This window comes from Aphelocoma coerulescens, chromosome 1, assembly GCF_041296385.1.
Source record: "Aphelocoma coerulescens isolate FSJ_1873_10779 chromosome 1, UR_Acoe_1.0, whole genome shotgun sequence".
In the NCBI taxonomy this organism is placed as follows: domain Eukaryota; kingdom Metazoa; phylum Chordata; class Aves; order Passeriformes; family Corvidae; genus Aphelocoma; species Aphelocoma coerulescens.
The window spans coordinates 39,798,272-39,814,823 of NC_091013.1; the positions used below are offsets into that span (position 1 = coordinate 39,798,272).

Below are 16,552 nucleotides of genomic sequence, written 5' to 3' on the forward strand. Positions count from 1 at the left end.
ACACATATACTCTGTAGAGTCATAAATGCTACCTTAATATCCTATTTCAACTTTGATATTTTCCATAGAAATTCATTCCCAACTGGCCAAAAATGCACGTTTCATATATTTGCATGTACTTGTTTGTTTCTAGCACATATAATCCTCTTTCTGTGATAAGCAACTGAACAACTGAGAAGGGTAAATAATACCAGATTTTAAATACATCTAGAATATTATATAGGGCAGCTGGTTTTGTAGTTATTAAGCAAGATTAACAAAAAAAATACAGTAATTACTTATGAGAGGTCAAAAGAACAACATTAGATAACAGCTAGAGAGACAAGAGGGTTACCACAACCAGAAAAGTCCATTATAAACAAGGATTTCACATGAAAAAAGGGAGAACGGGGTCTTAGTACCTTGCGAGTCTGTGGCAAAAGAAAAAAACCACACAGTGAATAATGGTGTGAAGCTGCAGTAGCTACACAAACATATCAAAGACTTTCAGAGGCCTAACAGTAAATCATGAGAAGAATGCTCAACTTGTTGAGCAGGGGACCAGAAGAGTAAGGATAAGACAGTGCTGTTTGGACAAGCTAAGGATGAGTGCATAACTCCAAAGCTGGGGAATGAAGAAAGCCACAAGTAGGCTGGACTTGGCCAACTGTACCAACAAAAACAAAGTTGTTTATCTCTATATAGAGGGTATCTGTAGGACAGAGCAAAGTATACATGTTTAGCTGCACTTGCAATAACTGTTCATATTATTACTGCAGTTCTAGGAAAAAAATTAAATTCACATAATACAATTTATATAGTTCAGCAGTGCCTGTGGCTGTGCTGAGAGTAAGAACTCTTTCCCTTTCCAAGAGGCTGGTTCAGATGACTCCAGTGAATTTTCCTGACATCATCTTCCTTCTTTTTAAAATTAATGTAACATAACCTTAATTTTGTACTCCTCCAGCAGTGCAGGAGAGCCAAAAAGCTCTCCTGTTGGGCAGTTGACCATCCTTACATATGGGGAAGCCCTTGGCTGGCAAAGAGCTGGCTCTGTCCCAGACTCCAGCAAGGTAATAGGTGTAGTCTGTGTGAGAGCAAGGATACCAGAAAGGTGTGGGGCTCTACTGCTCTCTGAGCAGTTCACTTGCTGCCCTATAATCAAAAAATGCTAAGGCAAACATCAATATAGCTGTATCAAATCAACCCAGACAGGAACCTACAATAATTCATTAAATATAAAGCAAAATAAATTAATTTCTGTTCTTGCAGTTCACAAGTCATGTTATGTTCACTGAACTGGATCCCTTTATTTTCAGAATTTTAAAACAAAAAATTAGCCCAGCTATTTCAGAACTTGACAAAAACTTGTTTGCATTTTAACTTTTCACTATACACTTTCCTTCCTGTGAAAATATTATTTTGTGCTTAGAAAGCATAATCCATTTTAGGTCTCAAAATACTTCATACATGTTGATAACAGATATTTACAAAACTTCAATAGTGCAGCAAAGTGTTATGGCCACTTTGTCTTTTTGTAAACTGAGGCTAAATTCAATTGACTTCTCTAAGGTCCCACAAGAACAGTTTAACTCAAGACTCCCAACCCTTCTATATTAAACACACAAGTAAGAAAAACCTTTAGTGTTTTTCTTTTTCTTGCTAGCAATTTAAAACATTTTCCAGTGTGTTACCATCTTTTTGTGTGTAGTATCAGGTAATATGGGCATTCAGCCTCACTGGTTTTTTTCCAAGTCATAAATGATGAAAGGGTAAAACCCATAGAAAAATTAGGAAAATACACTTAGCAGCCAACACAAGCAACACATAGGAAGTGCTGTAGGCAATTGGGTTTAGAAGTATAAACATCACATTAGTAGACCCATGAGATAGCATGATGTAGCCACACCTGGAGAGACACTCTCCTATTCCCCTCCCAGCCCTCTAATGAAAACAAGCCTGAAGCCAAAACGTGAAGATTCAACTGTACAACATCATTTCTGGTCTCAAAGGCTAACTACATCAAACAGACATAAAATAAGCTGGATTCACTTCAGCCAAAATATGTTTCCACTTGAAACAAGATCAAGTTCTGTCTAGAAGACCTTGGGGTTTTTACTATATGCTGTAAATCTGTTCAGCAGCTGTGGGTGGCACCAGTTTCACAGAAGTGGACGATGGAGTAAGTAGGAAAAGTCCTAGGTAAAATAACTAAAAGCTGAACAATGAAGGAACCATTAATCATCCATGGCTCTTTCCTGTAGGAAATATGTGCCCCTATTATCTGGATATCACAGTGAAATATTCACATTAGTATGTGGCTCACAAAATACCAAACACTTTCATTAGCAAACCATCTTTCAGAAACACTTGAAAAAACACCACAACCACAAAGAATCACAAAAAACCAAACCATCCTACATGCAATTTTTCCCAAGAAAATGGGTTAAATAAAAAACAGATAAAATAAAAAGAAACACACAGAGAAAATGCTCTAAATACTTGATTGCATCACCAAAATAAATGCCTATATTCCTGTAACTCTGAGCATGCATAGATCTCCAACAGCTGTTCTAGCTAAGGGCTGGCAAGTTAGTCCTAGGAGACTGTTGATGAGGCATGGGGCACTATATAACAATACAGACAGTGGAAACTCACCTGTGGGTGCTCCACCCAAATCATAACACCATTTATTCGAACACAGGAAAGGCAAACCAGCCCTAGGCTCGTGGCCTGCATTAACCTCAACACCAGACAACCTACTGCAACAAAGACTGCCACTACAGAGGTCAGGTTGGCTGAAACTAGCTGAAGGAAGCTGGGTGCCAAAGGTGGAAACAGCTTGCTGGTCATCAGAGCATGTTCCAGCAAGAACCTCACAGTTGATGACTCAGTCACCCAGGGGACTGCAAAATACACATTTTCCAGTCACATCCCAGCAAATGCCAATTATAGAGAAATCCCCCTCATGAGGCTGATACTAGTCTGATCTGTGGCACAGAGCTAAGGCCCACCTCTGAATCCCTTTAATGAGCTCACACATTCCCACTCTCGTAGCTCTTCCAGAATAATTTCACTTGTGCTTCTGACAGAGCGATCCAAAATAAACTATTATTAAATAGTTTCTATGTTAACATAGGTCATTTTAGCAGAACCAGAGTGGAATGCAACTACACACAAAATCACACCTGCATACCTGGGGAGGAGGAAGAAAGAGAGAGCAAGGGAGGAGCAGCCTGCAACAAGATTCCTTCATCTGGCTCAGCTGCACTTCATCTGATTACAGTCTCAGTAACCTTGACAGTGAAAGCTGGAGCTTCTGTGAAGAGCTCCAAGCATGGTACTTTCTGTCTATCTGACTAGAATAACAATCCTGATCATCAGCTGAACAAATCACAGGGAAAAAAGGGAACCCTAAACACCCCTGCAGTTGTGAAAAGAATGCATATTCTAAATATGGCTCCCAAGAGGGAAAAGAAAACAAATTAAAAGCAAAGATAAGCATATAACTCAAATTTAGCAGAAAACTGTCTGACAACTGTGACAAGCTTAGAAGAAATAACACATGATTTTAAAATACTACTCTTCAGTAGTTTTTCGCACAAGAATTGCTCAATTGCTTTCAACATAGACAAAAAAAAATGCTGTCAACATAAATAGTTCCAGAGAGCTGAAATTCTGTAGGTGGTGATCAATGTATCAATGTACTTGTCCAAACCCTTAGGAGAATGTTACGGATCAACTTTGGAGTGTGCAGTCTGTCTAGTCCGCTCACATCCTCCAACACAGATTTAAAACTCACACAGATTCCAAATGCCCAGTTCTGCCATAGTGAAAATTACACCCAAGATTACAACTGGCCTTTTTGATTTGTTGTAGCACAGGTACCTGCTCTGCACTTTTTGTTCAGGAGTATTTTTCAAACAGAGCGCAGTCTTATTAATAAAGATGTGCTTCTTCTCTGGCCACAACTCTGCCCATTAAAAAATACCCATGACATGGAACACCTTCAAAAACAAGTCAGATGCAGTTTGAGTAAGTTAACGACATGGTGAAGAATCCTTGATGGGACTATAGTAAATCGTATGCTCCACAGTGCTCAGTCCCCTCTAGAGGGAGGGCTGAGTCCACTAACTGCTCTAAGGAATGAAGAACACTGTCCAAGACACTGCAAAATCCTTCAACCTCATTCTGCTTTTGTTTCTTTAATTTTTCCTCTGAACAAGCTGTATGATTCTGGGAAAAGAGTATCATTATCAGGTTTAGTTTCTTCAGAAGTTACTCACCAGCATACATTTTTGCATTAGCTTGTCCTTACTTGGCCTCAAACAGGCAGCTTTGCTATCATTAAAGCAAGAAGATCTAACAGTATATATGTATTGAAACCATGACACATTCAGTAAGAACCACACAGCCACCACTTGGAGAAAATTCTAAGGCTTGACTTCTGAAGGATTCATAAGTACCCAATCATGGCAAGAGAAAATGATCTTCCCTGTACTGAAAAGTTTTCTTAGCTTCACCATTTAAAATCCAAAAAAACATGCCTTAATCTAGTTTTACAGATGTGTCTTTTTCATGTAACCAGACTCGGCTGCCTTCTCTGCCCATGGTAGAAGAATACCTGTGACTGTGTTTGGCTACCACTCCAAAAACGAGTTAATTTTTTTCAAAGCAGAAGTGTATTTGTTTCCCTAACAAAAAGAGATGGATGACCGTGTCTGACTGCTCAATGCTATACTTCATTTATATATCTGCTATCTGAGTTAAAATAGTCATATGTCTTTTCTATTAAGATACACAGACACCTAGTACTAAAAAAAAGTACTTGCAATAGGAACAAAACATTAAAAGACTGTTCAAAAATTGGATTCCTTTTCTTTTTAGCTAGTAAAAGTATTTTACAGGGAAGAGGAAAAAAAACCTCAAATCAGAACAGGGAATGCAATAGCAGTTTGATAATCACTGCTTAAATTAACAATTCCTACCCTTATTCTAAGTACAAAGTAATCCATTGCTTCTCTCAAGCAGTACCAGGCTACTTAACTTCCTATGCTGGCCAGTAAAAACTACAATCAAGGCTCCTCCTCATTATGCCCAATTCATCTTTTTTTTAGGTAATAGTGGCCTTTGAGTGTCTGTTCTTCTCCTTATGCCATTCACTATGAAGGATATAACTCCTGGAAGGAAATAAAAAGGTGCTTTACTTTCCCCTATAGATGCATAAGGCAAGCAGTGACCCAGCCTTGCATATGCTATACATTACAAAGCTGTTATGCTTGCCCTAAGTGTCTCTTTCTTTTTCTTTTTTTTTTTAACACCATATGGTACTAATTATCTTTGTGGGTACAAATAAAAATAAAGACTTCTTGAAACCACATTTGATTTATTCCTGACCACTGTAAAATCAGTAATAGAATACACTGTCAAACCACTGGTATGGAATGTGAATAATGTCTATCTTGCACTATGACTTCCCTCACATACAAACATATATGCACCTATGTTACAAAACATGAGGCAAGGAGAGTTATGCTGAAGTCAGGATTCCCTGTATACAACCACTGCTAACACCAACTATACAAGCAAGCTTCACAAATTCAGTTAATTGTAATAGAAGGTCTCCTGGCACTGACAATGATGGGCCAGAGGACAAGAAAATCTAGACATCCTAGAGGAAAAAGCATACCATTCCAAAAAGCCAAAGAAGTGAATCAGCATTTTGACATGGGCTACTGCAATGGCTGGTCAATTAACAGTACTGACTAGCTTACTGGCGGCTACTATTCAAAAAAATGGGGGAGTGGGGGTATAAAAGCACCCAAAAAACCCCATACTTCAAGAAAGGTGTGGATTCTTCCCCCAATTACCTTCCACCTTTACAGTCTGAAAGTGTTTTCAAAATTAAGACTCTGAACTATTAAGGTTCTTCATCAAGGTAGCAAATTACTCACAAATCTACAATACTTTAAAGCTCTGTAGCTGAATATTCATATTGTACCAAAGTGCTTAGATTGCTTCAAACAGGCACATGGGAAATTTGTGATGCTCAATTTGTGGTTAGTTACTAATGCAGCAACATTTTGCATTAATGAAACTCCTGATGTGCATTAATTACTGTACGGGCTTGTAACACATTTTTGCGCCTATTAGTTTGCTAATAGTTAGAATAAAAATAATCATGTACGACTTGTGCGAGTAGGGAAATGTAAGCCACAGCTCATTTGAATTTAGAAAAAACAGACTATATTAAGAAACCATGCAGTTTCTCACCAGTTATTCTTGTGCATGAGAAGATGCCATTAAAGAAATGTATCAGCACATCTGAGTTCCTAGAAATGAACTTACCTTGGAGTCCCTAGAAATCGCTGTGATCTCAGTTGTTCAGCCACATACAAAGACGCTGCTGTTGCCAGTAGTTCTCTTCTTTCAAGATCTGTCAGCTTGTGTCCTAGTTTTCAAAAAAGAAGTTAAAAAAAAAAATTAGATACCACAGACCAACACAGACACAAAAAGTAACAACTACCAGTAAAGACAATGCTCTGTCCTTACACATGAAAGCTACATTTTTTCCTCTAAATTAAGACGAGGCATAGCATAGCAGACGCTCTGAGTTTCAGAGTTTAAATTGCATGTTTTCATACAAATCAGCCCAACTGCTAACACTGGTATCTCTGTTAAAAACAATTTGACAACTGAAAGAAAGGAAACTGAATGATGCTGCAGCATCTTGTTTTCATTACTGAAATGTCACCGGTTGACATATTGTGCCTCATGCTGGTAAGGAATCCATCTGTACATTAGAACTTATTCAAAATATAGAACACTCTCAGTAATTTATCTGAGGCAAAGGCAACAGATCTTCCCAACAAAAGGGACAGCGCAACAGTATAAACCCAAAAAATAAATAGGGATAATGCTACTCATCAGCCCTGGGTCATTTAGTGTCATTTGTGTAATCGCTAGATCACAACTAATGGAGTCAAAGTCATGTTTGACACTTCAGAAACAAAGTGGCTCAAAGCAGTCTATAATCTGAAGGCAGGCAACCTAATAAATATTCGGCAAAATGACACAAGTGGGGTGATTGGAAGCAGGTTTTCTCCCAGTCTGGGCTCGTTCCAGATAGAGAAGGTTAAATAGAGACTCAACTGTCCATTCAACAGGCTAAAAGAGCAAAGTGCCAGAACTCTGCTCTGCTCATCTTTAGGTCAGAAATCACACAACATAGATTTGGTATGAAAAGGTGGCAAATACGTGGCCAAGAATGATGTGAGATTCCAGAGAAGGGCCATCAAGATGAATAGAGAAATGGAGCACCTCTCCTATGAGGAACGGCCAAGAGAACTGGGATTGTTCAGCCTGTGCCATGGTTTGACACTGGCCCGACGCCAGGCACCCACAAGAGTTGCTTGCTCATCCTCCCCTGCCACAGCTGAGCAGATGAGAGAGGGGAAAAATTAACAAAGGCTTCATTAGTTGAGATAAGGACCAAGAAAAAAAAAAACACTTCAAGGGCAAAACAGGCTTAACTTAAAGTTACAAAGTGAATTTATTGCTGACAGAATCAGAGGAAGATAATGAGAAATAAAATAAGCCCTTAAAACCACCATTTTCTCCCCAGCCCCTCCCTCCTTTCCACTGACAGCACAGGGAGACAGGGCATGGGGGTTCAGTCTATCACCATTATTTCCTTCTGCGGCTCTGGGAGAGAAGTCTTCCCCTGTGAGGCCGTGGGGTCTCTCCCACGGGACACAGTTCTCCGTGAACTTCCCTGGCGTGGGTCCATTCTCACGAGCAGCAGCCTCACCACTCCTGCTGCAGCGTGAGCCCCTCCCACGGGCACGCAGCCCTCCCAAACTGCTGCACCATGGGTGTCTCATTCCATGGGGTGCAGTCCTCCAAGGATAGGCTGCTCCAGCCTGGAAGCAAGGGCCTTCTCTCTCTCCACTGGGTCTTCACTGGATCACAGCCTCCTCCAGGCATCCACGCGCTCCGGCACGGGCACCTCCCGCATGGGCTGTGGGTGGATCTCTGCATCCCCCATGGATCCCCCCATGGGCTGCAGGGGCACAGCTGCTTCACCATGGTCGGCACCACGGCCTGCAGAGGAACCTCGGCTCCGGTGCCTGGAGCACCTCCTCCTCCTCCTTCTTCCCTCACCTTGATGCTGTCATGTTGTTTTCCCTCACATGTTCTCACCTCCTCCTCTTCTCTGACTAGAATTCAAAATCTTGTGACTTGTGACTTACTTTCTTCTTAAATATGTCATCACAGAGATGTTACCAACCTCTCTCACTGGCCCAGTTTGGGCCAGCAGCATGTCCATCTTCAGAGCTATCGGCTCTGCCGGACATGGTGGAAACTTCCTGGAGGTTCTCATAGGAGCCACCTCTGTGGCCCCTCCACTACCAAAAACCAGGCCAAGCAAAACCAATACAGCCTGGAAAAGAGAAGGCTTCAGGGTGACCTAACTGCAGCTGTCCAGTGCCGGAAAGACGCCTGCCAGAAAGATGGAGTGAGAATATTTACAAGAGCATGTAGTGAAAGGACAAGGGGGAATAGAGTCAAACTAAAAGAGAGCAGGTTTAGATTAGACATTAAGAAGAAGTCCTTTACTGTGTGGGTGGTGCGGCACTGAAACAGGTTGCCCAGGGGCTGATGCTCCATTCCTGGAAGTCCCAAAATGGATGGTGCTTGTACAATTTGGTCTAGTGGAAGGTATCCCTGCCCATGGCAGGGAGGTTGGAACCAGGTGATTTTTAAGATCCCTTGAAACCCAAGCACTGATATGATTCTGTGAGAGTGAGCACAAGGACAAAGTACTTGGTCCACAAGGCAGGGGGAGGAAGTTAAAATTGACATAAAACAGGACAAGAACTGCAAAACTGAATTGTCATGAAGAAAAGAGGCAAACTTTATCCTTCAGAAAGAGATTTTGCACAAGTGAAAGCAAGAGTGTCTAACAAGCAAGGGAGGAGGATTACACAATAAAGTTAAAAGAAAGGTTGAGACTGAAAGACTGCTGAATTCAGTTACAACACAGCTCTCAAAAAGTGCTTTATGTGTACATATCATAGCAAATGCAATCATCCAGAACAAGCACAGATTTCACATGAAAGGATGGGGGAAGAGCTTCAGAAGGCTGTGTCTCCCAGAGGAACTCTGCCCAGGGGGGTATATTTGCTTCCAGTCCTGCAGCAGACAAATAGTTACACAGACCCCTTCTATATCTCCCTCCCATCATCTCAGTGCTATGTAATGTAAATTCACATTCCCCAGTACTGGTTACTAGCCACTGACAATTTCTATGAGCAGCACAAAAGACTAATGAGATCCTCAAGAAAATCCAGAATGGAGGCTGCTGTAAAGGACTGGAGCAGACTCTACAGTAACAAAGCCACAATTTCAAAACAGGATGTCTGTTGCACGGATCCCATCATTCCACTGGGCATATTAAACAGGGTTAGGTAAAGAGGCTACTTTGAGTCCACCTCAGAAATGCAGTCATGCCACAGTGATGGAAATACATTCAATAAAGTCCAGCTAACAGTACAAAGAAGTTGTCTCAGGCCAAAAAATGTAAATTTAAAAATAACAAAAGTCAGAAAATCTGCATCGATCTCTTTTTAATTTAGTCCACATTAACATATTCTGGCTGAATATTACTGCAAGTTCCTTTGCTCAGTGTTTATTTTTTTTATCTGCCTTGAAATGGAAACTGTCTTCACTTCAACAAACACATGCAGAAATGCTGAAAGGTTGAGAACCTGGCTTCAGAAACAAACTCAATTCTTCCTTTGCCAGTCACCAGAAAAACTGATTGTAAGGCAAAATTCAAAAAACACTTAACTTCTGTACTATTTGTACATATACACACACATTATATATATATATATATATATATATAAGCCTTATGTAATTATACATTGCAATAACATCAATTATCCAGACCTGAAATGTGCCAATTTTCCAGTTGTTTACACACAGTGAAGAAACTCTGAGATTGCTTTTTCAAAACACCGAATCTAAAACTGATGATTTGTTTACATGTCTCAGCTAAAGGCACATCACAAACCTGCCCTAAAACCTTTGCCTTTCAGTCCCCCAGCCAACACTCATGACAAGACTGTGTGACCAAAACTGCATGTTCCCACCTGCTTCAACACACGCTGTTAGAATCAACTCAAATAAAGGAACAAGGTAAAATTAGAAAGATCCCATGTCAAAGGTTTTATTGCATGACCTCCATCTTGGATGAAATAACGTCTTTTTTGCTTGCTGTGCCACAAAAACTATTTTCTCCCCGTATCTTCAACAAAAATCAAACTCCAAACAGCAAACAAAGGTCAATAAGTTGAAACAGGTTAACAACTGATCAAGAGTCACACTCATTGCTTCATGACTACGAACATGAAAAAAAAAATATTTATCCATTTTTCACTATTTACACCAGTTGTGTCACAGACGTGGCAAGCAGAAAACCAGTTATGCTGTAGTATTCAAAGGAGGACTTCTGGGAGATAATATAAACTGTTAACAGGAACATACCAAAATTAGGTTTTGGTCTCTGGCAATAAACATCCAACCCTACCACGGAATGTCCTTAGCATAACTTTGGAGGCCTACCTCAGAAGTTTGATTAAAGGCTGCCTCCTAAGGATGGCAATTTACCTTTATTACACAGGACAGACTGCTGTCAGTACTGCCTTATTTCGCTGAACTCCAGTCCCACTTCACTTGCTGTCTGCTTTTGCTTTGCTGCTATGCTCAGCTGAATTCTAAACAGCTTTGAAGTCAAAGTTACAATTACATTACTATCTTTGGAAATACACAAATGTTCCAGATAGTAATACTTTTGTTTCCCATCAAGGATTATTTCACTTCAGAAGCTACTCCTCAGGATTTCAGTGGTCTGTCTTGAGGAATAAATTAATATTCACCATCAGATATAACAACACAGCCTTTAACGTTCACCATACAGATTGATTTGAAGTTTAACAAAGCTACCTCTGGAGCAGTTGTCCAAGTGATTCCTTGAAAGGGAATGAAATGAGTAAGTAGCAAAGGTCCTCCAACTCCCAATATAGGAAGTTACACCATTGGTCTTCCCTGCTCTCATCACTGCAGACTCCTGGCCTACACAGAAATTTCACCTCCACAATAAAACATGGAACTGGTAGCTGCCAAATCTCTCTGCTTAACCTAGGATATACTTCTGCATTATCACTGAATTATCAGCTGAATTACGTAAGGTGAATGCACAACAGGAAGAATAGTTATAAAATTAAGTCATAACTAAAGAAGTGGAAGCAGTGTTGTTCATATTATTTAAAACTCAACTGCACACATCTATTACTACTAAATGGCAGAACCCTGGTCGGAAGGAAGACAAGAAAAAAAATATTTCTCTCTCATTTCCCTGATGTTATGATTGCTTAAATCAATATTATCTCAGTATCCCCCAAGCTGAGTCAAAAAGGTTCATGCAATTACTTTACATAACCAACTTCAAATTAAATTACATAAAAGGTCATTTTTCCTATAACAGTCTCATTTGCATTTTGTCCTAGAAACGTGTTTCCTACTATCAATTACAGGGGGAAAAAAAACCAAAACAAACAAGCCCTGGTTATGTGCCCCAGGCAGTTATTTAATACTTGAAGAGTGATTGTTTTCTTATCAGGAAGAATAAAAATTAAAAGCATAATGGGTAAGATAAAAAGTACAATGCATCATTCAGATCAAGACCAATGTAGGCAAAGTTTATAACATTCCTAGGTTCTGTTTTAGCTCAAGTTTTTCCTAGTGGATTTTGAAGTTAACCATTACAGATGGCACATATACCAAGTAGGTTGAGGCAGAAAACAAAGTTGAATGTTATTAAATGGTTTAATTTCTTGTGAAGGCGAGCACAGCTTTGCTCCACACAAACAGTCATGGTAAGAGACAGGCATAAGCATAAGCAATCTCAAACTATTCAGAGTAGTGAAGAAGTGTGTCTCAGAGAACTCACACCCACTTCTAAGATGGATGCTATAGTATACAGAAAGGAAGCCTCTACTATTCTGAATTATAAAGGAAGAGTAGTGACAGACTAAGAAGTGGTTTTTTAGCCTCAGATGCCAGAAAGAAGAAAGCAAACTGTTAAGTCAACCTTTATAATCCAGTAGCTTCACAAAGTTAAAACTAATATTATATTCCAATGCAGAGAAAATGAATGGAATTAGCAGCAAGCATCGTCCACCTTCTAACAGTGAGAGGGGAAGCTGCATTCCCCCCTCCAAATAATAGCAAAAGCCTCCAGACCTAAATTTAAGTCTTAGCTGCAGTCCCAATTCACCTAAAAAGCACCTTTGCTCAGAATCATGGCATGACTGAGGTTGAAGGGACCTTTAAAGTTCCTTAGTTTATTCAGTGTGAATAAACCCCTCCCCACCAAGCAATCTCAACATCAAATTCAGAATAGGTTGCTCAGAGGTTTGTGCAGTGAGACCTTTAAAATCTCCAATTTCTGACCCCTGACTCTTGCTGTGCTGCTGTGCAACTCATCGAAGAGCCTGGCTTCATGTTCTTGGGAACCCCTCCAAGGTCCTAGAAGGCTGTCCTTAGGCCCACTTTAAGCTTTCTCACTCCCAGGAAAAACAAGACTGGTTCTCCCAGCTGCTCCTTACGGGTCATCTATTCCAACCCCAGTACCACCCTTGTGGCTCTTCACTAGACTTACTCAAGCTTATTGCCACCTTTCTTACGTGCATGAGGAGGTTAAAACTGGACACAGTATTCCAGAGATTATTTAGTAAGTATTAAGCAGAGTAATCATTTCATCCAACCCACATGATTGTGATAAACACAACATGTCTAAAGGCCTTTCACCTCACACAGTCTCTGGAGCCAATATGCCATTTCAGAGGAAAATGACTTCCTCTTTATTCCTTTCTGCATTAAAAATATAAAGGATTGTCCATCAGAATTTCTGATTTTCCTCTCCATTCAAATGAGGCAAACATGCCAGAAGAGGGAAAGTAAATGATTCCTTTTCTGTTTCTTTTCCCTCATGTATTTTGGGATGACTTTTATGATATTCTCCTGGAAAATGCCCCATCTTTCACTGGCACAGCATGTGTCTCCCAAAGAGACTGACTGATTTGAGACATCATTTAATAACCAGGAAGAGTGGAACATCAAGAAAAACTCAATATTTTAAACAAAAACCACGAAAACATTAACTGTGAGATAGTCTGAACCGCAATGACTAATCCCATAAACAGGGTACTAACCTAAAGATCCTTGAGTTTAATTTGTTCTTTGTCCAAGACTCCTCTTGGATCTTTGTGAAAATAGAGATACACTTTCTGTGCCTATAAAATAGGGATAATACATAGTAAATGTCTTTCTCATCAGGCAGATTAGGAAGTACAGAGGCTTCCCAGGTTGTTTGGGAAGCTGTAGTAGAACAGTATATCTGACTCCTGCATGGTTGGCAAACATTTTTATTCTGCAAGCAAAGTGCTTGGAGGCCACTCTAACACAGGTGTACTAGTGTCACCTGACCTAATCAGTGTTCCTGCACCCACCCTCAGATCTACACGCCTCCCAAAACATACATGTATGCTCAGAGCAACAACCTACTGCCAGCCAGCATTCCAGCCAGCCATCCTTCACATGGACAAAAAAGTGGCATGACAGCAGCTGCTTTCCCACACTAATCAAACTCTGCACAAGGTTACTTTTGGCACAGCTATTATTTTAAAATAACTTGCAATGAACAAATTTCTTCTGATAGTGAATGTTTACTTAAAGATGGGGAGATAGAGTTAAACTCTAATCATGAAAATTACTGAACATGCCCATTCTATATGTAATTTGAAGAGGGCATCACACAGGTTAATGGAAAAGTAGCCAAGATACATTTAATAATTCACTTTTTCTTAACAGAGTAAAGGTCTTCTAATAAAGGATTTATAATGGAACTCATAAAATGAGACTGGAAAACAAAGCATCTCTTATTTTACTCTTAAGTAAGACTCGATATTTATTCTTGAAGAAAAATGCACAGAAGAAATGGGCCAGTACTTCATGCAGTCACCAGAGAGAACACAGCTGACATTCATTACTTACCATCAGTGTAGAGCACCAGTGGCAATTGTGCAGTTTACAAAAGAAATAATGGATTGTGCTTGAGCATTACCTTTACATACATCTCTATTGAAACGTTTCTATTTCTTAAGTTTTCCAAATTTAAAACACTTCTGGTATGGATTCCTACTGTTAACAACAGCACACATTTCTACGTATTTCCAGATCCATGTTGGCTATACATTGCTCTGATTTTTCAGATTGTCACAGCTCTTTTTTAACAGCTATTCATCTTCTATAAGCAATAGTAAGATATATGAAACTACTTAATTTCCAAATCCTCCTAGCAAAGTTTACCTTGGGTATTTATATTAAAAAGTTAGTTGAAGTGATTAAAGAAATTACACGTAAGTTAATTTTTGTCTTTGCTTCTCTTCCTGAGCTTCTACCTGTCATCTGACCACCATCCTTGCTTGCATTCAGCAGTTCCCATTTGAGTCCTTGGATTTGCAGAAACATTTTTCAATGGGTACTTAAAAAGCTATCTGCAAATTCAAGTAATCAATTTTTTTTTAAGCATGAAGGGTTTGATCCAGTGCAAACTACATCATTAAAAGGTTTCTCAATTACTTTGGTGAGCTTTTAATCAGTATTCATGAGTAAGTATTCTTGATCTGAAGTACAGTACCATAATATGTTCCTTTATTTATCATTAAGAAGGCTAATGTGTGCTTTTGTTTGATACATGGAAGGAGATGAGCAAGACTTTTCATACAGCAGGAACATAGTCTAGGAATTTCACATGTGCCAGTCATTAGTTTCTATTATGAACTGCCACAATATCTGTTCTTGCGTCTTCTGGTGTCCAGAGCAAAAGCATATCTTTAAGAATCTGTTAATATAATCCTACTGTTTGGTTTATGTTTTTATTGTTCCCAGCTGTGTGCCAGGTGAGGCGGCTGCCTTCTCACAATATGTTACTGGGACTCCAACATCTTGCATCCTTGCCTTTTTCCTCCATTCCCCTCTCCCCATTCCCAGTCTGCCACTCACTTTGCACATCTACTGAAGTTCACCAGATTCCTTCACAAGCTAAATCAACCCAGGAACTTACAAAAAAACTACCCCAATAAAAGCAGCAACAGTAAAAAAATGCAGGTTTCATGGTGGTTTAGAGATCTGGATCTACTCAGGCAAAGGACTGAATAGTCCCAGAAACATCAGAGAGACAAGACATGAGATTCTGTATTCAAGTGTCAGGGAAGGGAGAAAGACCAGCTACAGCAGCACCAAGCCTTCAAGAGCAGCTTCAGGAGCAGATGATCAGAGTACCCTGGAATCTCTGCAGGATGAAAGCCAGCTGAGTTACCCAAAGATTAGCTAAGTACCCCCTAGCAAAGACAACAAAGGAACTTTTCAGCTTGAAGCATCACAAGCCCGCTACCACTCAAGGTGGCTAACACCTGTTCCTGGGGTCTCAGTCAGGAGCCAGGAACAAGCAGGATGCATTAATCCCACATGCAGGACAGTATCACACACAGAGTTGTCAATGACATCATGATATCAAGTGGTTCTGGTGCAAAGAATAGTCATCCACACACTCACACACTGAGTCCTGAGGTAAGAAAAATCTGTTCTGCTCCTTAATGAGACTAGAATTTGGCAAGGTGCCAGTCACATCCAGTGACTGCCAATCTGGCAGTGCTGCCTCCAAAGTGGGATTAGGATTCTGCCACACTGGATTAGTGATGAATGGGGGAAAAGGAATCTCCACGGGATTCCTAAAGGACCCATGAATGATGAACTATAAATACTGTCTTTTTTTAAATAAGGAAGATGTTCTGCCTGATGAATGCCAGCTGAGGTGAGAGACCTGTATGGAAGAACTGAGTCTCTGACCACACAGGCCAAGAAAGCATCTACAGCAGATTAGCTGAGAGAAGTCAACCTTTCAAAACCTGATACTTGTGAAAGGAAATCAATCTATTTGGTTTTTTACATTTTTCTAGCAACCGTTGGTAAACATTTTTGAAATTGAGTAGTTTAGGATGTTGTAAAGAAATTTAATTGCATTTGTGTTTATGTTAACATAGTGTATGAGTTAACAATTTCAAAATGATGCCCATTACTGTGTCTAATGAGTATTAAGACCAGGGTACTGAAATACTCTGATAAAATGCCAGATCCTCAGACAAGGCTACAGTTAAAACAAACGGTGCCAAAAGGCAATTCTAGAGGTGCTACACCAACTTACTGAAGAAGCAACAGTGCTGAGTAAAAAGAAATCTTATCTTACTATAGTTAACAGTCTGTCTGTAATGAAGTATGATAGCACAGCAGAACTGAATTGATGTTTATTTTACATATTTCATATCACCTACAAACGGTTTTTCTTGACTTTGGGTGTATTTAATTTACTATTTTATCACTAGAAATACGTATTTTGCCTTCTTGAAGATAAAAAAATTAGCTATTTCAATTTTATGCATTATTT

General features: G+C 39.7%; 1 protein-coding gene across 2 annotated transcripts in view; it reads right to left on the reverse strand.

The window, feature by feature from the left end:
• The window catches only part of PCCA (propionyl-CoA carboxylase subunit alpha), a 271,576-nt gene that overhangs the window by 121,467 nt on the left and 133,557 nt on the right, over positions 1-16,552 (reverse strand). For both annotated transcript variants that reach the window (XM_069007866.1, XM_069007874.1), the window contains exon 18: positions 6,328-6,430. In XM_069007866.1, the coding sequence (XP_068863967.1) occupies positions 6,328-6,430 (103 nt within the window). The remainder of the gene's footprint in view (positions 1-6,327; positions 6,431-16,552) is intronic.